The following is a 22,342-nucleotide window of genomic DNA, read 5'->3' on the forward strand; positions in this document are numbered from 1 at the left end:
ATTTCTTTGCTCAGTTCAGCAGGGTTGCCCTCTCTCGCCGCCCCTCTTCACCGTCGCGCTCGAGCCCCTTGCACTACAAATACGTAGTCATGCAAGCCTTGCAGGCCTGAAGTCTGAGGTATTGAGACATGTATCAGTTTGTCTGCCGACAATATAATATTATACCTACATAATTCAGAAAAATCGATCCCCCCTCTTCTAGAATTAATAACAACCTTTCGGTAAACTGTCCGGATACACAATTAACTGGACAAAGAGTGAATTTACTCACTCTGACATCTTCAATTCTGGTTTCTTGGAAAATCTCCCATTCAAATTGGCAAAGGACCGCCTCACCTATCTTGGCTTGACCATACCCAGAGATCCTAAATTAATATTTAAGTTGAACTTTGGATATCTTGTTTCAAGACTTAAACAGTGTATAGAAAACTGGACAATCCTGCCCCTCTCCATGATTGGCCGTATAAACTCAATTAAGATGGTTTCTCTTCCTTTATCGTTGTCAAAATCTTCCCATCTTTCTCAAATGAGCTTTTTTCAAAGAACTGGACTCTGGATTCTGTCCTACACCTGGAATTATAATAACCACAGAATTTTGAAAATTCACTTGCAAAAACCCAAGTCTGAGGGAGGGCTGGCCTTGCCAGTATGTGGGCACTACTACTGGACTGCTAATGTTAGGGCTCTAATGTACTGGAGGCAAGGGACTCCGGGTAACTTAGCTTCCGGGGCCCCCTTGTGGCTGAAAATGGAGGCCAGCTCCATTGTCAACTCTTCCTTGCAAGCAATGCTATTTGCTAAGTCACAGAGACCTGGGACCTTAGAAAAATTGAATTTAAGCTGTGTCGTGATTTTTTTTTTAACCAAGTCAGGAGGGTTGTAAGTCTACCAGATGTTTCTGTCCACATGCCAATTTGTGTCAATCACTCTATTTTGGCTCCATGGTCAGACAGAAACTATGCTTGGAGTGAGAAGGGGCTAGTTTCCATCAAAGATCTATACATAGATGGTCATTTTGCATCGTTTGATCTACTGAAGAGCAAATTTGAATTGCCTGGCACGAACTGGCTCAGATTCCTGCAAGTCAGAAATTATGTTCGTTCCAAGATTCACACCTTTGAAGAGCTCCCAAATGAACATGCTTTTTTCGATGTATTGCTGAGCCCTCCTCACTCCAACCATCTTATCTCTAGATTTGTATGGCTGGCCTCTACTGAGATGATTAGAGAAGCATGCCAGGGGGATTTGGTATTGATTTATCTGACATATGGGAAAGGAGTCTGTCTGTGGTACAACTCTGCTCAGTTAATAGCAGACACCAGTTGATCACCGTCGCTCACCGTCTTCACTACTCCAAGCATAAATTACACAGGATCTTCCCTTCTGTCTTGCCATTGTGTGACAGGTGTCAGAGGGCACACTATCTCATGCCTTCTGGTTCTGCCCTTCATTAACGGGATTCTGGGGCAAAATATTTGATTGGTACTATAAGGCCTACAAAATAACCCTAAAGCCGGAGGCAGAACTTGCCATCTTCGGCTGCTCGGAGTCTTCTCTGAACTTCCCTACAGCTGTGCAACAATCTCTGACACTGGGAACAACTGCCAAAAGACTCATTCTGAAGGAATGGAAGTCCTCCTCTTCACCTTCTTTCAATTGTGGCTGATGGACATGATCTCTGTTATACAGATGGAGAGACGCAGGTCCCTGAGAACCAACTCGCTTAAAATGTTCTCGGCTATATGGGACCCGTTTTTGGCCTACTTCGACGAGGTTAAGTATGACTAGAGACTGAGATTAGGGGTGACGGACGGGTCCTCCGGCGGGTATCTAATGGACGCCCTTGCATGGGATCCCATGCATACTATCGCTTACAAACACATAAGCACCACATTGTAATGTTGGATATCGATGATGTTTTTTTTCTTTCCTTTTTTTTCCTGTGTCTGAGCCTGTGTTTGTCTTGTTCGTTTGTTGTTCTATAAAAACTGAAAATAAAATATAGAAAAAAGAAAAATAGAATCTGAAGTATCTACATGATGGTATAGACTCCTATACCTCCTGGTCCTGATGGTTTGGACCCTTATCTTTTGAAACTGCTAATTTGATAGCTGAGCCCCTTACATATTTATTTAATCTTAGCCTTGAATCAAATGTTATCCCTAGTGCATGGAAGTCAGCTTTTGTTCTTCCTCTGTTAAAAGGTGGTGGGCCTTCAATTATGAATAACTACAGGCCTATTTCCAAGCTTTCAGTACTCGCTAAAGTTATGGAGACACTGGTCAGATTAAGGGTTTTTAAACGAAAATAATAGTTATAGTTCAGTACCAGTCAGGCTTCATAAAACAACATGGCACCACCACAACAGCAGCAGCAATGAAAGTCATAAATGATGTTATTAGTGCTTTGGATGAGAAGCAACATTGCCAGTGCGACTGGGACTTCTACTACCACCGCGGCAGCGCCAAGGCCAAGTAGGCTACTTTGTGAGTGAAATGAGTGTGTGGTTTACAGTGCTTTGATCGCTTGTTCCTATTCTGTCGAACTGAAGTGGTGTGTGAAGTGTGTGTGTGTGTAGGTCGCTGTTAAATCTCATATGGTGCTGATATGTGTCACTGCAGCTTTATCGCATTTGGGTCGGCTCGGCTGGGGGGGGGGGGGGGTGGTTGGGCGACGGGCACAAGCATGCGCAAGCATGGGCACCCACTGGCACAGACATAAATCGCCGCCCCTGCTCGCTAGCACACTACAGTTTTCCTTTGTTCTCAACAAGAGATGTGTGTGATGGGGGTATGCTAGCAGTAAATACAGAGGTGGGTAGTTTACCCACCATGTTTCCCCTCATTGATTGTTACAGTTGATCTGAAAATAGGCGAGTAATCTATTATGTCCCGCCAAATAACTTATTGATAAGAAGCGCTGGCGAGGGACAATCGCACACAAGAGACCCGCCATTTTGGAGACACCCATGACGATGACACCATCGATGACAAAAGAGCCGATTTCCAGGCCAAAATGGCGGCAGCACTGTGTAAGTCAGTTCTTTCTTCAATATGCTTTGTTACTCTTTGACTACTGCACACGTCAAAACGTGTTAAAACATTTATATTATACAGTATATGGCTAAAACACACATCTATCCATAACTATATGCTCGCACAGTCCTAAAACAGAAACAAAACGTAACTTTAGGGCTCATGATTAAATACAAACTCACCCAGGAGGAAAAGCCAGGAAGTGCTCCACACTGCTGCAGTCATGTAATTCCCATAATGTTCTGCGCCATAATGTTCTGCGCCCGGACCGCACTCGCAGATAAAGTTGAAAGAATCTTAGTTAATCCAACAAGATAATCTCACGGGGAACACAAATGTTACAGCTGGCATTCCTTGTGAATTCTGCACGTTGTGTCAGGAATGTAAATAAAAGCCGATCAGCCAATCGAAACTCGGTATGCAAATACAAGACTGCCCCTTTGTTCAGCTCGAGCTGAAGGATCACAGCAGTAAAACAACTGGAGTTTTATTAAGATTACAAGATTACAAGATTAACGTATTTAATGACCCCAAAACATCTTCATTTTATATGGAATGGATACTTCAAATACGCTATGGTGTACTACTGTGAAAAATGAAAAAACAAATGTTTTCAAGAAATAGACTTTAGATGCCGGTAATGGAAAACTTGATACGGCCGAATTGCGGTCCCTCGCGACAGCAGCTGTCACACACATAATATATATATATATATATATATATATATATATATATATATATATATATATATATATATATATACGGTGTGTATATATATATATATATATATATATATATATATATTTATTTATTTATACACATACACACAATTAGATTTTGTTTAAATCGTTTAGATGTAGATTTTTTTATAAATAAAATCATTTATTTTTTAATCTGGCCACAAGGGGTGCACATGCATCCAGTGCACCAATGTAAAATCGCCAGTGGTCGTGGTGGTAGGACAAGTGTGATAATATTGGCCACGCAAGAAATAATGTATATTTGACTAGGGGAGAAAATATATAAGGAGGGAGAATGTATGCTACTTATTTACATACTTAATTGATTCATAATTTTACACTAATGTATGCTTGGATAGGTTTCAGCCCCCTGTGACCCTGGAAAGGATTAAGCAGGTAGTAAAAAAAAATTTTTTATGCATATTAGTTACAACTAATTTACATGTTGTTTGCAATATAATCACATAATGCTAGTCAACCATTTTCTATAAATCAGAACAATACTTCACAGTACTCCCAAATTTGATATTCAAATGCACTGATGGTGAACTCCATTTTTATTACGAATTGTACTGTATATAAATGTATAAATACTGCTATGGTATTTGAATATTTATCTGATTGCTGATATTGAATTTGCAGGCATTATCCTCTGATCCATAGAGAGACAAAGTGACCGCCTACTTTCTGCTTCAGCACTGTACCAGATATTTTCATCTGGTACCAAACGGTACAGATATATGTAGAAACAGGAGAGATTGCATAACATTTCACTGGGACCAAAACGTGTAGTTTTTTTTAGTTTTGGTCCGAGTGAAATGTTCTATGGTCTCTCCCAATTATAGCGTTAGCTGAACCATTTGGTTCGACGAAGTACAACTATTTTATAAGCATTTTATGAAATGTCTATGGGAAAATATATGGCGGATGAAAATCTCTGGTACAGTGCTGAAGCAGGAAGTGACGTTCCACTTTGCCTCTCTATTAAATCAGCGGTTATCAAAGCGGGGGCCACCAGGAGGCACTAGGGGGGCCTCAGCAAATGAATGGAAATGCTTAAAAAACATCTTTATGGGGAAGGAAATGATTCACTATATTTGTTAATACTACAGTATACTAAATGCTATATACAGTATATTCTGTATATATTTTTGAGCAGTGCAACTGCTTCTATAAGGTCGCTTTGAGAGATGGTGGACTCGGTGCAATTCGGGGGGGGGGGGGGGGGGGGTGAAGTTGCAACATTGTTGCGATTTTCATTTGGTCCGGTTCGCTTTCACACAGCAATTTGTCAAGCGCACCAAACTTTCGGAACAATGTCACGTGGTCGAATCTTGCCTCTTCAGCAGGCTTCTAACCTGGCTGAGGGCTGACTGAACACTGACTGAACAACACAAGTGAATCCGCAAAACACAAACCATGAAGCAACACCTACGATATTGGGATTTCTGGTTTAGTGTTACTATCAAATAAATATTTTACAAGAATGTGCCCAATATGAGCAGCAGATGAGGCAGTAAGCAGTTGAACATTTAATTCTGCAGATGAGACAACTAGCCTACGTACTGAAGGAGAAGGCAAGCCAGTTGTTAAGAAACGACGTGTTGTTGTTATGACGATGTACAGTATGCAGTGTTTGTTTTGCTCCCTTCTTCGTCTTCTACTCATGAGTGCATCAGATGCACTGGTGCTTCCTATTTGCTCTTGTGTTTAGTCCGGTTTGCTTTCACACAACACACAAACTGCGCCAGGGTTCACTTGCAAGCAAACCGAGACCCACGTTTTCAAGCGGACAAGAGTTTGCTTGTTTGTTCCGCTCCAGAGTTCGTTTGCGCTTTCACACCACCTCAAACGAAGCGGACTATCTGAGGAAACAAACTCTGGTGCGTTTAAAGCGGACCAAACAGCTAATATGTGAAAGCGACCTAAGTGTCAATGTGTTTGTGGGGTGTGTTTGTAGGGGAGATGTGTGCGCCTAAGCCCCGCCCCCAGCTCTAAGGTCTGACTGCACAGAGACACAGGCGTGGGGGCGGGGGGGGAAGCAACCGGTTTGCACAAGGAAGTGAGAGTGGAGACAGAAGGCACCGTGACTCCAAGCCGTGTTGAACACCCAGAACATGTGCATGCACGCACACACAGGCATACATACACACGGACGGACGGAGGCGTGCATGGATGGGCGCACGCACCGATGCACGCACGAGTCGGACATGCACAAAACTGCACTGCTTACTGCAACACCTGGGTGTGATTTAAAATGTGCGTCATGTGGCAACCGCAGGGGCAGGCAGCCCTGGGTTGTGGCTAGATGGGGTACAGCGACGGATGGAGTGACGCAAAATCGTGGCAATTGTTATTCCATTTTATTTGTGTTACTTCTTCATGACGAAAGCAAAGATACAACAGGGTGAGATAAAGGATACATCCCCCCAATATTCAAGTAGCCTATAATAGTGTGTGTGTGTGTGTTTATTTAGTTAGCTTGATGCTAATCGCGGCTAAGTAATATAGATAATCGACCACCAAGAAGCTCCAGTAATAACGTTACCGTCTTGTGTGGATAATGTAATGTAAAGTGGTAATGGATGTACTGTACCACCCAGTCATTGATTTAACGTTAGCTTGATGCTAATCGTGGCTAAGATAATTGATTCGCACACAGAACTATAGACAAGACAAAGTCTTAAAAAATCAGATCCATTTTATTGAGGATCGGCACACAGCAGACTGCACTGACGATAGTCCAACTAGGACTGAAACGTTTGCTGCCAATTTGTGCCGATCCTCAATAAAATGGATCTGATTTTTTAAGACTTTGTCTTGTCTATAGTTCTGTGTGCGAGTCCTACACTGCTTGTTACTGTATCTTATCTGACTGCCGCACCAGAAGCAAGAATCACTAGGACCGATGTCAAGTGCGCAGCTCTCTTCATGCTCAGTAATTAAGATAATTGATTGCCATCAAGAAGCTCCAGTAATAATGTTCTAGTCTTGTGTGGCTAATGTAACAGTCGTAAATATGCCTAACATACTGTTATGGAACATTGTTTGACTGCTCAGTTTGGTTGCAGCCAGCTCAGACTGTAGGCTATTTGCTGGCTCATGCTAATGTAAGTATCCAGTATCCACTTCCCCGCAGTCAACGCAAGCCAAAACATGACCAAACATGCCACAATAACATCCAGTAATTCACCCAGAATCCTTCCCAGCCATGTTGAGGCTGATTTGGCCGATAAATTGTCCAGGTTGCCATTTGGATAAGGATTAACAGCCCCAAAAAAGCTAAGCTGGCAAGGGCATCTGTAACATCTGTAATGTGGTCACCTATTTCAGTTGTGTGTATATATACATGCATGCGTACATACATACACACACACACACACACACATACATACATACATAACATACATACATACATACATACATACATACATACATACATACATACAACCATACATACATACGTGTGTGTATGTATATATATATGGAAACACTTTATTTTAAGGTACACTTATTAACCACTAACTAGCTGCTTATTAGCATGCATATTAGTAGCATATTAGCTGTTTATTAGCCATTATAAAGCACTTATTAATGGCTTATTCTGTATGATCATATTTGACAACTAGTAGGCCATTAAAAAAAAAAAAAAAAAAAAAAAAAAAACGCGATATGAGATTTCATCTCAACGATACATATCGTGACGTTTTACTATCGCAAAATTTCGTGGGACGATATATTGTGACACCCCTACTACTAACACTTTTAGTTTTGTGTTTTCTTAAATGGGAATAGACCATATTTATTAACACATTGACTGCCAGCCTTTTTTCAATGCTGTAGGTAAGTTCTGCCAGGTTTTTTTTTGAGGATTCTAGGCTCATTTTACAAGAGCCGAGGATTCTTTTCTGTTAGGACTTCGTGAACACCAATCATCTAAAAATAACTAATAGAATGTGTGCTTTCTCTGTCTAAAAGAGTTAGTTTGTAGAGTTAGTAGTTATGTAAGCATTAGCAATTGAATACAGCATGGTTTCAGCGTCAGAAAAAATATTCAGAGATAAACGGCTTTTTGTGAAATTCGATAGAACAGTCACTTTAACCATTCATTTTTGGCATCAGTAAGAGCTAAACAATAGTTTTGAACAGTAATTTCCTCCATAACAGCAGGAAACTCCGCTCTGCTCAACTCCTCCCTCCGTGGGCGTTCTTCTTGGCTGCAGCGCCGTGTCACAAGCACTTTCCTAACTGTGCAAATGCACTTTCTCATACTCTCGACCTCTCAAATAAATTTCTGAATAGAAATTAAATTACTCTAAATTAGAGCGAAAAAGAAACAAAAAAGAATGGGTTGAAAATCCCATTCTAAAAGCCTTTTATGGCTGTTTCCAATTTGGTGCTATTTTGCAAGGCTAAATGGCCTGCTGCACCACAAGCTTGTCACGAGTCTCACTGCCCCGCTGCCGCTGTGCGGCTGTGCCTGCCTGTGCCTGGCTCCCCGAGGAAGCCCGGCTGGACTCGCCCGCCTCCCGGAGCTCTGGCCGAGAGCTCCGATGAAGCCCCTGCGACTCTGGTCATATTTACGCTGCGTGCCTCAAAGTGTGCTCCATCCGCAATCCACCATGCAAGTTTGCAATCCCGCACTGCCAGCAATCAGCGCGAAAACGACAGCGTTTTCGCCCCATCCATTTTCATGATAATGGCTTCCATGCTGCTGTCTTGGCTTGCTTGGCTCTCAATAGTCTGAGCACCGTCTCCACTCAGTGGGTCGGCGGAATGGATTGCACACGCCCGGCGGCTCTAACACTATAATAGGAGATGCAAAAGGGCCAGATCAACGATCCACCGTCAAAAAAAAAAAATCGATTTTTTTTTTGACGTGTTAACACGTCCTTGGCAGTGAACAGCTGGATTCTGAAAACGTGTTAACACGTCGTTGGCAGTGAACGTGTTAACTACGAGTTTTCCCTCAATAACCTCCTAATTACTGCTTATTGATAGTAAATAAACACGTTGTTGTGCATGAATTATGATCTTAATAGGCTTTGCTCAGTATGGGCATTATAAGGTGGTAATACCACAAGAATAGCTATTCTTTGTTAATAACTCTTAACACGTTCACTGCCAACGACGTGTTAACACGTTTTCAGAATCCAGCTGTTGACTGCCAACGACGTGTTAACACGTTGTTGGCATCGATTTTTTTTTTTTGACGGTGGGATGTGCATCTAACCCTTTTACATCTCTTATATAAGTATTGGACGTGTACAACGTGTACAACCCATTCCACCGACCCACTAAGTGGCGACAAGGAAGGAGGAAGGCAAGCAAAAAGCAGCGTGACGAAGCCATTCTCATGAAAATGGATTGGCGGAGGCGCTTTCGTTTTCGCGCTGATTGCTGGCGGTGCGGGATTGCAAACTTGCATGGTGGATTGCGGATGGAGCACTCTTTGAGGCACGCAGCGTAAATATGACCAGAGTCGCAGGGGCTTCATCGGAGCTCTCGGCCAGGGCTCCGGGAGGCGGGCGAGTCCAGCCGGGCTTCCTCGGGGAGCGGCCACGCAGACAGGCACAGCCAGGCACAGCCGCACAGCGGCAGCGGGGCAGTGAGACTGGTGACAAGCTTGTGGTGCAGCAGGCCATTTTGCCTTGCAAAATAGCACCAAATTGGAAACAGCCATAAAAGGCTTTTAGAATGGGATTTTCAACCCATTCTTTTTTGTTTCTTTTTCGCTCTAATTTAGAGTAATTTAATTTCTATTCAGAAATTTATTTGAGAGGTCGAGAGTATGAGAAAGTGCATTTGCACAGGTAGGAAAGTGCTTGTGACACGGCGCTGCAGCCAAGAAGAACGCCCACGGAGGGAGGAGTTGAGCAGAGGGGAGTTTCCTGCTGTTATGGAGGAAATTACTGTTCAAAACTATTGTTTAGGTCTTACTGATGCCAAAAATGAATGGTTAAAGTGACTGTTCTATCGAATTTCACAAAAAGCCGTTTATCTCTGAATATTTTTTCTGACGCTGAAACCATGCTGTATTCAACTGCTAATGCTTACATAACTACTAACTCTACAAACTAACTCTTTTAGACAGAGAAAGCACACATTCTATTAGTTCTTTTTAGATGATTGGTGTTCACGAAGTCCTAACAGAAAAGAATCCTCGGCTCTTGTAAAATGAGCCTAGAATCCTCAAAAAAAAAACTGGCAGAACCTACCTACAACATTGAAAAAAGGCTGGCAGTCAATGTGTTAAATAGACTAAGAAACGTCTTTGTTTGTTGAAGTTCAATGTGTGGAAAGTAGTTCAGTTGAACAAGTCTCTGAAGAGACACATGAGAAGTTATACAGGAGAGAAACCATTCAATTGAGTTTCTGGCAAAACTGTTTACTTGACAGGAAAAACTGAAGATGCATAAAAAATAGACTAAGAAAAGTCTTGTTGTTTGAGTTTGAAGAAAAACTGAAGATGCATAATGAGAATTTATACTGCTGAGAAACGTTTTAGTTCAAAGTAAATCTAAGTGACGGTGTAACTCATTCTATTTCAAGATAAGCCTTATCTCCAATCTCATGTTTTTTCTAGTTGTTATTGTAATAACAACAACAGCATGTTTTGTATTTGTGCATTTCAAATAAAATACTACTTTTCCAGTCATATATTGTCATTATTCAAGTTGAAAAAAATATTGTTAAAATCGTATCGTATCGTTATCGTGAACCCAGTATCGTGATACATATCGTATCGTGAACTGAGTGTATCGTGACACCCCTAGTTAGTAGTGTCCAATTAACTCCAAACTAAGTCTTTATAACTCAGAATATGTTCCCCAATCTAAAGTGAGGTCTTATTCATAACTAATTAACTAGTAGTTTGACACTTATTAACCCAAACAGGTTCCCTAATCTATAGTTGCCTCCTCTTCATAGTTAGTAAGTCGACTACAACACAAAACTATACAATTAACAGACACTATTCGGTATATGGTTACACTTTGAAAGTTTGTTAGGTCTGTGATTCAAATGTCTATTCCCATTCAGTGGTAGAGGAACAAAGTCAACACAAGTAGAAATATCTCCTTTTTAATAGACCACTTTTTAAAACATTAAAGAACAGATTGATAGATACTGACAAGAGCTTTTAGCTGTAAAGGATCACGCAGATTGAAACCATTTACAGTAGCACCTTAAATACCATATCTGATGACAGGCCAGGCAGCAGCACAAGAGACTACATTCTATACTAGCCTGCATCATCAGGCATAGGGCATGGGATAGTAAACAGTTACTGACAAGACTAAAAGTCTAAAGTGCCATAAAGTGCCATAAAATACAATAAAATAAAATCATTGTAATTTGGATGGCGGTCTTACCGCCGCCTTCAGGGCGAAGGGTACACCTGACCGTCAACTATCGAGAATCATTTGTTGTCCCTGTTACTGGTGCACATACACAGAACCTGGAGAGACTTTGGGGGGTTTGCAAGTCAACAATCTGGAGACTATAGGGAACTGCACAGAAAGTATGTTGAAAGATCACTTGGATGTAATTGAGTGGACTTACTGGCGTGGAAACCAGCACATTAACACATTGAGTGCCAGCGACGCCATATGGCGTCATTAGAAATTTACCGTAGAGTGCCAGCGACGCCAAATGGCGTCAATAACTCGAAATTGTTTTTTTGACGGGGGGGTGTCCATCGCAGCTTCTTACATCGCCTCTTACAATATGAGAGCTATTGAATGTGTCTAACCTATTTTACAGAACCCTTAGGTGGCGACAGCGCTCTCCAGATGAGAGAACGTGGAGTAAAACACAGAAGAAGTCGTTGGGGAAAAGGAAATCGCATCGCATCCGTCCGTATGCAGCTGCTTCATTGAAGCATAACGTTTAGCTGTGCCCCTGCAGCAGCCAATCTGCTATCACAATTGAGCACCTCCGTGTGCGCTGCAACAGCCCATTCGCATGATCAGCCGTGGATTTGTTATTATTCTCAACTGAAAGCATGGGAGCTGGTACACGCGGCTGTAAAAAAGCTGGATCTAGCGGACTTTTCAAGTGCTGAGCACACGCAAAGCAAACAGCAGAGCAGAGCAGAGCAGAGAGACACTCCTCCCACAACGGGGGGGGGGAGGTGGGGCACGCAGAGCAGCACCCAGACAGACCCAGACAGCAGGACAGGGTTGGCAAACGCAAGCCAGAATATCCGATGCCCACCAGCAGAAGCAAGAAGCTGCAACCAGCAGCGCACGCAGGGGCCAGCGCTGCTGGTTGCAGCTAAAAATATTATTCTTCCAAACAAAATTCCCTGCCCTTCTTGTTTTATTGAAGGAAATTATTTTTGAGGTGTGACTACATCAGAAAATTAGCTTCAGAGTCAGTGATGTGCTTGAAATGTTTAATTTCACAAAAGGCTCATTATCTCAGCTCGTAGAAAAAAAGGTCTGTTTTTCGTTCAATCAAGCTATCTTCTCCGGCTCATAACTAAAGAACGGAAAATGGGATCAATAAACTTTTTATGCCTCCGCCGGCGAAGCCAGGCCGAAGGCATTATGGATCCGGGTTGTCCGTCCGTACGTACGTACGTACGTACGGCCGGCCGTCCGTCCGTCCGTACGGATGTTTGTTAACGCCATATCTGAGGAACGCCTTGATGGAATTTCATCAGATTCGCCTTAAACATTCACTTAGGCCCAAGGATGATCTGATTAGATTTTGGTGGTCCAAGGTCAAAGTTCAAGGTCACTGTGACCTCTCGAACGCCATTTTCAAGCTTGTTAACGCGATATCTGAGGAACGCCTTGATGGAATTTCATCAGATTCGCCTTAAACATTCACTTAGGCCCAAGGATGATCTGATTAGATTTTGGTGGTCCAAGGTCAAAGGTCAAGGTCACTGTGACCTCTCAAACGCCATTTTCAAGCTTGTTAATGCGATATCTGAGGAACGCCTTGATGGAATTTCATCAGATTCACCTTAAACATTCACTTAGGCCCAAGGATGATCTGATTAGATTTTGGTGGTCCAAGGTCAAAGGTCAAGGTCACTGTGACCTCTCGAACGCCATTTTCAAGCTTGTTAACGCGATATCTGAGGAACAACTTGACAAAATTTCATCAGATTCGCCTTAAACATTCACTTAGGCCCAAGGATGATCTGATTAGATTTTGGTGGTCCAAGGTCAAAGGTCAAGGTCACTGACCTCTCGAACGCCATTTTCAAGCTTGTTAACGCGATATCTGAGGAACAACTTGACAAAATTTCATCAGATTCGCCTTAAACATTCACTTAGGCCCAAGGATGATCTGATTAGATTTTGGTGGTCCAAGGTCAAAGTCACTGTGACCTCTCGAACGCCATTTTCAAGCTTGTTAACGCGATATCTGAGGAACAACTTGACAAAATTTCATCAGATTCGCCTTAAACATTCACTTAGGCCCAAGGATGATCTGATTAGATTTTGGTGGTCCAAGGTCAAAGGTCAAGGTCACTGTGACCTCTCGAACGCCATTTTCAAGCTTGTTAACGCCATATCTGAGGAACAACTTGACAAAATTTCATCAGATTCACCTTAAACATTCACTTAGGCCCAAGGATGATCTGATTACATTTTGGTGGTCAAAGGTCAAAGGTCAAGGTGAGCTCTCGAACGCCATTTTCAAGCTTGTTAACGCGATATCTCAGGAATGCCTTGACGGAATTTAATCAAACTTGTCTCAAACATCGACTTGGACTCAAGGATGAACTGATTACATTTTGGTGGTCAAAGTTCAAGCTCACTGTGACCTCTCACACACCCAATTTCCAAGCTCTGTAACGCAACATCACAGGAGCGCCTTGACGGAATCTCTTCCAATTTGCCTCAAATGGCGATTTGGACTCCAGAATGAACTAATGCGGAGGCATAAGTCCGCGTTGCGGTCGTTCTAGTTTTTGCAGGTGATAGAAGAGAGTCTCATCGTTATTTGGGCGTGTTCAGTGTTTACATAGTAATTATTAAAGAAATTATATGACTGTTTTAAAATGCATTGCGGCCTATGTGGCACAGCAAGCAACCTTTTGCCCAAGGGCCGTGGCACTCAAAGTGTTAATGGACCACTTGGAATGCTTTTACATGACATCAGGAAAAAATATCCAGTATGAAGCCTGTGTGAAATGTAGTTGCAGATACTAAGTTGACTACCAGTCAAAGAAATTGACACATTGAATCTACCGTTTTTCATTTTCTTAAAGCCGTTTTCATCTAAAGTCTTCTGCTTAAATGCTAGCAATGTATCTTTGTTCCTCTACCACTGAAATGGGAATAGACATTTGAATCACAGACCTAACAAACTTTCAAGATGTAACATACCGAATAGTGTCTGTTAATTGTAGTAGTTTTGTGTTGTAGTCGACTTACTAACTATGAAGAGGAGGCAACTTTAGATTAGGGAACCTGTTTGGGTTAATAAGTGTCAAACTACTAGTGAATTAGTTATGAATAAGACCTCACTTTAGATTGGGGAACATATTCTGAGTTATTAAGACTTAGTTTGGAGTTAATTAGTTACACTTGTAGTTTTGTGTTTTCTTAGATAGGAATAGACCATATTTATTGAGTTATTAACAAAGAATAACCATTCTTGTGGTATTACCACCTTATAATGCCCATACTGAGCAAAGCCTATTAAAGCAGCTACGAGCACGATTTTCAATTGTTATTAAACAGTCTAAATTTAATATCAATGCATCACATCTTACCTCTAATAGTAGACGAGACCAACGCAGAGTAGTCTCGCTTGAACCCCGAGTGAATCGGCCAGTGTTAGTCTGTCTGTGGCCAGGGAAGATCAGGAAGTGAAATGAAACGGTTATATAACTTCCAAAAAATCTGTTAGAATATAACGAGAGATGTTCACGAGAGTATGCATGGCGTTCTTCTTGTTTATGGTATGTTGCTAGGCAGCGCGAACGGGTGAAGGCAGGCAGCTGCGTTTCACTTCCGGGTGGTGCCGCCAGGTGGTGAGGGTGGGCAACCTCACCTCCTCCTCACTGACCATCAGCATAGGAGCGCCCCAGGGGTGCGTCTCCAGCCCCTTCTGGTACGACCTCTACACCCACGACTGCGTGGCGACTCAAACTTCGAACACCAAGTTTGCAGACCAGTTTGCAGACGACACAGCAGTCGTGGGGCTGATCTCGGGGGGCGACGAGACGGCCTACAGAGAAGAGGTGGGGGCCCTGTAACAATGGTGCCAGGACAACCACCTCTCTCTGAACGTCTCCAAGACCAAGGAGATCATTGTAGACTACAGGAGGGGGGGGGGGGGGCAGGGGCGGACTGCATAATCGGGCACGTCGGGCAAATGCCCGGTGGCCTGGCCTGGCCTGCAAAAAAAAAAAAAAAAAAATTGCAGGCCAGGCCAGGCCAGGCCAGGCCACTCACTGAACAGCAGGCCAGGCGCCGCCTACTGGTTTCCTAGTGGTTTTATTACTTTATTCAGGGTTAAAGTGGGTGCATCTCATTGTAAAATTGGACTTGGCCCAAATTGGGCTTCAAACGGCCCAAATCGGGCTTCAAACGGCCCAAATCTGGCTTTAAACGACCCAAATTGGACTTCAAACGGCCCAAATCTGGCTTGAAACGGCCCAAATTGGGCTTCAAACGGCCCAAATTGAGCTTCAAACGGCCCAATTTTTCGGCGCCGCCCTTCGGACGCCGGCACACGCGTCGGCCTGTATCGGCCTGGCCTGCTTGGTATCTAATGCCCGGCCTGAATTATGATCCCAGTCCGCCCCTGGGGGGGGGGGGGGGGGGGGGGGCACACACCCCCCAATCACCATCAACGGCACAGTGGTGGAAAGGGTGGACAGCTTCAAGTACCTGGGAGTCAACATCCACCAGGACCTGACTTGGGCCGGTCACACCGCCACTGTTGTCAAAAAGGCCCAACAGCGACTACACGGACTCAGGCGCCTGAAGAAATTTGGGCTAAGGCCAGAAATCCTTAGGGACTTCTACAGAGGCACCATTGAAAGCCTGCTGACTAGCTGCTTCACCACCTGGTATGGGAACTGTACCACCATGGACCGCAGGGCGCTACGGAGAGTGAGACGCGTGGCCCAGCACGTAACAGGATGTGAGTTGCCAGAACTGCATGAACTGTATAACCAGCGGTACCTCAGGAGGTCCCTGAAGATCATCAAAGACCAAACCATCCCCACAACAGTCTGTTCTCCCTGTTACCCTCAGGGAGGAGATACAGGGTTCCAAAAGCACGCACAAATCGCTTGAGGGACAGTTTCTTCCCGCAGGCCACGAGACTCCTTAACATACACAAATAGTGTAGTAGCCGTACTGTACCGTACTGTAGCTGCTACCATTATGTATGTCTAATGTTTAATTGTATGTTTAATTAGGTACAGTATATGCTATTTGCACCTGTATGTCAAATACGTCGAATTTAAAATGTTTAAGCACGTCTAAAGTATGCACATGACATGTGCACCTATGTGCAGTGAATATGCCACTGTCTTTGACTTGTCTTATCACTCTACTGCCTTATTGCTTGTTGTGTCTCTTGTTGTTTTTGCACTCATATGCCCTGTTATATTTGTACTATGTTGTAAACGGAGTCCACAGCACAATAATTTCACACGTGATACTTAATAAAAATCTTGAATCTTGAATCTTGAATCTTGGGTTTCACTTCCGGGTTTATCCGGTCCGGCGGTAAGAGAGAGAGCCCCCTGGTGACGCGAGTTTAGACAGACACAGACTTAACACATTCACTGCCAGCCATTTTTTTTTTACTGTAGGTAGCTTCTGCCAGAGGGTTTTTTTGAGGATTCTGGCTCATCTTTCAAGACCCGAGGATTCTTTTCTGCTAAGATTTTGTGAACACAAAATATCTCAAAAGAACTAATAGAATGTGTGCTTTCTCTGTCTAAAAGAGTTAGTTTGTAGAGTTAGTAGTTATGTAGGCATTAGCACTTGAATACAGCATGGTTTCAGCGTCTGAAAATTTAAGCTGAGATAAATAGCTTTTTGTGAAATTCGATAGAACAGTCACTTTACCCATTCATTTTTGGCATCAGTAAGACGTCAGACATCTAAACAATAGTTTTGAACAGTAATTTCCTCCATAACAGCAGGAAACACCCCTCTACTTCAAACTCCTCCCTCCGTGTGTGTTCTTCTTGGCTGCAGCGGGCGTGTCACAAGCGAGTTGCTGCTGCTGCTGCTCCTGTCTGCTGGCGGCCGCTGGGCAAGTCTGGATGGGCTCGCTCGTTTCTTGGGGTTTCGGTTGAGAAACCCCAAGAAACGGGGTTTCTTTTGCGATTCTGGTCTTATTTATGCTGCGTGTTTCAAAGTGTGTTGCACCCATAATCTATTATGCAAATTTGCAATCCCCCACCGCCAGCAATCAGCGCGAAAGCGAAAGCGTTTTCGCCAATCCATTTTACTGTATGAGAATGGTTTCATCACGCGTTCCCCTGCAGTTTTGGCTCGGCTTTTTCTAGAATGGAGAGCACTGTCGCCACTTAGTGGGTCGGTGGAATGGGTTGTACACGTTCGGTGGCTCCAATATTTTTATAGGAGACGTGGGGGGCGTTGATCCACGTCCCACCGTCAATTTTTTTTTTTTTTTTTAAGACGAGATATCTCGTCATTGGCAGTCAACCGTTGGATTTTGTAAGCCGAGATATCTCGTCAATGGCAGTGAACGTGTTAATAATCGTCAAGAGAGCAATCTCCGATTCACACGGCTTTGGTCTCAGCTACTATTATATGTAAGATGTCAATGTATATACGGTATATATATATATATATATATATACATACATATATATATATATTAGGGCTGTCAGCGTTAATCGCACGTTAACGCGCGCCGATCATAACGCGTTTTTTTTTAATCGCATTAATCGCATGCCGCTATTTTGTCCCTTCGCCGCACCCGTACTTGTAGTCAAGCCGTTCGGTTTCCTGTCTCCTGCTTGTGCAGCCGGGCATGGAAGAGAACGACAGCAATATATATATATATATATATATATATATATATATATATATATATATATATGAAAGGCTGCTGTGGGTTGTTTTATTTTCCTTTTTCTAAAACACGCCAGAGGGAAATCCATACATCCATACATGGACATGATGACAGTGGTCAAGCTGTTGCTATGAAGAGAACATGTTCATCAATAATTTTAGTGGACGAAGGTGCAGGGCCGGCGACAGGATGAAATGACTTAGGGGGCGGTTATAACTGGGGAGGGGGCTTATTATTATAATTTTTTTTTTAATTATTATTATAAAAAAAAAATTATATTATATTTTTATATTGTAAAACATAGGTTATATATACCCGCTATGCCTATTTCTGGACTTTTTAACCATAATAACCTCTGAAAAGTGCAATAACAACACAAGAAAGTCTACTATTCAAAATCAAATAAAACATTTATTTCACAGCAGCAGATTAAGGCATTAATAGAGCTGAGCTTTGCATAACGTGAAATGCGGGACCTGTCTGGAGCACTCTGAACATATATGTCTATATGAAAAGTCATAGAATAAACAATTGCTGCAAAAATAAAAAATAAACTAAACAAAATAACCAGTCAGTGCCAGGTTCATTAAATTAAAGAAATAAAGTGATCAGATGCGTTGTCTCCATCTTTCTGCTCATGGAAGCTGTGTGCTTGGGTGCAGCTGATTTCTTTCTGTGTGTGTGTGTGTGTGTGTGTGTGTGTGTGTGTGTGTGTGTGTGTGTGTGTGTGTGTGTGTGTGTGTGTGTGTGTGTTTAATCACGTCATGATCACTACAACATGCAGTGAGGTTCAAATATAATGAATAGCTACATCTCTGACACCTTGTGACAACCAAAGCACAGCAAATAGCGCTTCCCTGCCAATTCTGAAACAACAGAGCTATGTTTATAGGGGGTAGCCTACATCAACTTAAATTGATCAAATTTGATGAAGACTGCAGAAACAGCAGCCGAAACATGTCAGGTACAAACATTGCCTAACTGGCCTTTATAGATGAACTATTCCAAAAAAAAAAGAAAAAAAAAAAGAAAAAAAAAGTGAGGGGGCAGAAGATTGAACTGAGGGTGCAAAGCCCCCTGCGAAGGTGTATAGGAGAGGGAGGGAGAGGGAGAGATTCAGAGGCGGATTAATCCACCCGGCGGCAGATTTGGAGGAGGTTTAACGTTATACAAACTGCTCAAACTAGTCTAAAATAACAAACCAATAACAAAACTCCACAATACAACCCTGACTAACTTCATAAACAGCGTTTTCAATCCTGCAGTAGCCTATTATAAGCCTACCACTTACAAGTACTTATAACACAGTTTATCTGGCAACAAGAAATTAATGCGACTGAGGCGGCAACCTGAAGTCACAGAGAGCAGGGCAAAGCGGTGTACTTTCACATTCTCACTCTTCCTTTAAGAGCTTAAAAACTATATTTATCGCTCGAATTTCACAATAATCAATTTACACAGAATGAAAGCCAAGGCTTTATTTGACTAGAATCAGGTAAAACTTGAAAACGGCCAAAATAAACATTTCCTCATGAAATCGCATTTCAGAAACACATTAGCGCGACAAGCGACTCATTTTGATGGAGCAGGTCACATATTAGGTTATTAAATGAATACAATTAAGGAATATTCTGAGGTTGTATTGATGTAATTTTTTACATTTTCAATAGTATTGTCAATAGGTTTCTCTCTTCTTGCAATAGGGGGGCACGGCCAAAGGCTAATGCTATTTGGGGGGCTTTGGCATGGCAAAGTTTGGGAACCCCTGCATTAAGTAATACGGTACTAGAGTACCTGTGGTCTTGCTGATTTCTCCCTCTGCACATGGTATACAGTCATAGCAGCAGACCGGCTTTCCTTTCTGGAGGACCTTACGGGTTCCTGGGGGACAGTTCTTACTGCACACTGACACAGGCACCTGCATGAACAAAAAGCAGTATGAGATACACTTTGATGCTGTTGTCTTTACAAGTCACCATTTGGAATTCTGATTAAATCTACATTACCATACAATAATCCCGCAATGATCTTATGGTATTAACCTGTTCTAAGTTCTGTGCCCAAATTAAGGACTTAGTGTGCAGATTTAACTGTTTTTCTGCAGGTAAAGATGCGTCGTAAAGACCAACAGTGACAAACTCCACAATGCCATTTTCGTCGGGCTGCCAGTTTATGATTTGAAACTTTGCTGCTGGATCTCCATTCTCATCAAAGTAAACGTCCTCCCCCTCCTTTGTCTTGAACTGAACCTTTTTTATGTGCTGCAAAATCTAAGAAGATAGATATTACTTTACTTATTCCATTAAATGTAAACCACCTTGTATTAGCTCTGCAGAATGATGGATATGCAACAATTTATTAAACAATACCATTAAACATTTAAAATTAAAGGGATAAAATGTTAATGTGAAGCACATAATGTTGAACTATTATTCAGCCTTCAGTGTTCAACTCACCGTGAATGGATCTGGCTGTACCTTATTGTCACATTTTTCTTTACAGCCAAGAATACTATGTAGTGCGTGAGCCACAGCATACACTGCTTTATAGACATTGTTAAAGATGGGCATGGTTGACATATCAGTGAAACTGTTTTGCTGTCCAGACAAATCTTCAGACCCTGTACAGTGTCTCTGATTCTTTCCTGAGCCCTTCATTTGCTTGAACCTACAATCAAACATTGTCTCCCAGAATTCTGTGAACAATTCATGACTATATGAATTGAGTGACTTTACATCCAACATGAACTCCCTCATGCCTGTGACATGGGCCATCGGGATGGTCAGCCCTATAGTCCCATCCAGGATGTGGTGTTCATTCATAGTTACAGTGTAGGAATCAGCGATCCAGCCATCACTGCCTACCCACTGGTACCCAGTCAGGTTGTGGGAGACCATCTCATGTATTAGCATTGCAAAATCCTGTGGGGTAAGGAAAGCGACAATCACCTGGGAAGTGGAAGCTTTGATAATGTCAATTATTGCCTGTATTTTTTCTGGTGGATCTGTTCTAAATACGGATACAGAGTACTCTAGACAGATGTCCAGCTGCTGGGCTGACTCTGTGAATATGGCCATGCCGTCATTGCCATAAGCATCATTGCTCCTAATTGCCCCGACCCAAGTCCAGCCAAAGTGCTTGACCAACTGGGCCAGACCTCTGACCTGGTGGAAGTCACTGGGTATTGTTCTGAGGAAGGTTGGGTACCGGACTTTGTCACTGAGGCAAGCACAGGTGGCCCAGTGGCTGATCTAGATAGATAGATAGATAGATAGATAGATAGCTTTATTTGTCTTTTTCACAGAAAGTCCGTACATAATACAAACATGTAGGACATAAAAGGTATAGGGTTGTACAAAGTACATGATACAATGTACACTGTACAGAAACACATGAACACAGGAAACAGTAGCCTAAGACAGAGACACATTGCACACCACACAGTAACTAGGAAGTATCTATAGGGAGTAGAAATGAATGATGTGACCAAGATGAGAATGCAAATTCCAAAACAATGTACACAGGAAAACATAGAGCACATTAGCAGCAATTCTCTTAAAACTGCCTTTACTGTGAGCAGTCAGACAGATTGCAGTTTAATAATTACTGTATTATCAAGAAAATAAAACTAAATAAATAGATCAGAATGGTGGCCAAGGTCTATTAGAGTAAATTATACACTTGGAAAAAAATAACTACCCACCATTGGGATATGAAAAGGTGCAATGGCAGTGGATATGGCCATGGAAGGAGAGGAGTAGCTGTCTCCAATAATGGCTAGCACTTGGGCCGGTCTGGTGCAGGGTGCCTTGGAGGCTGTGGATATCTCCTCATTACCATTTGCCAAGGCCAGTGCCACCCTTACTCCCCTTGCAATGGAGCCACATGAATCATATATCTTGTAGCCCAGAAAGATGCCAGGCAGCAAGTCTGTGCTGTTGTTAATCTCCTCAATGGTAAAGAGCATAGCCTGAGCAACCTGGAACTCTCTGAAAGTCAAACTTGACCCAGTTATAAATAGTTGGTGTTAGAGCCAGTATGTCCTTGAAATGAAACCAAATTAAAAGTGAAACTATATGAGCAAACATTTCTAATCCATTTTGTATATCTACCCAGCACTTCTAATCTTCTATCTTAATAATGTCAAACAGCTTGTTACAGTGTTATTTACCTTGTGCACTGCAGTGGCGGTGGTCTGTACATGTAGGAGTTCTGTCTGCCTTTCCAGCTGCTGTGGAAAGTGAAGATTCCACCCAAAATAATGTCCCCATTCTTAGACAGCTGAGGGATCTCCGGCTCCCCCATCTGCCGACACACCGGCTTCTCAGCCCCAGAGAGAGATGTCACCAGCAGCAGCTGCAGAAGGACCCAACCCTGCTCTGTCCACCTTTGGATGGACATCATTCTAAAGACCGTTACACACCAAGAGTGATGTGAATATGCAGCATGATTCAATTGGGAAGCAATTTTTTACCCACCTGTCAATCAAAGCAACAGATGTTTTTTGAAAAATCGTTTTGAAAAATATTA

The 22,342-nt window shown here is 42.5% G+C and overlaps 1 protein-coding gene across 1 annotated transcript in view; it reads right to left on the bottom strand.

Annotated features, from left to right (window-relative positions):
- LOC310784502 (extracellular calcium-sensing receptor-like) overlaps positions 1–22,117 on the bottom strand; it is a gene marked incomplete at both ends in the record, with an annotated part of 56,827 nt that extends 34,710 nt beyond the window's left edge. The window contains 5 exons of the mRNA XM_083645486.1: positions 19,607–19,730; positions 19,855–20,073; positions 20,548–20,733; positions 20,836–21,001; positions 21,984–22,117. Coding sequence (XP_083501612.1) covers positions 19,607–19,730; positions 19,855–20,073; positions 20,548–20,733; positions 20,836–21,001; positions 21,984–22,117 — 829 coding nt within the window. The remainder of the gene's footprint in view (positions 1–19,606; positions 19,731–19,854; positions 20,074–20,547; positions 20,734–20,835; positions 21,002–21,983) is intronic.
- Between the last annotated feature and the right edge of the window lie 225 nt (positions 22,118–22,342).

This window comes from Poromitra crassiceps (genome assembly GCF_964638095.1).
Source record: "Poromitra crassiceps genome assembly, chromosome: 10".
NCBI lineage: Eukaryota > Metazoa > Chordata > Actinopteri > Beryciformes > Melamphaidae > Poromitra > Poromitra crassiceps.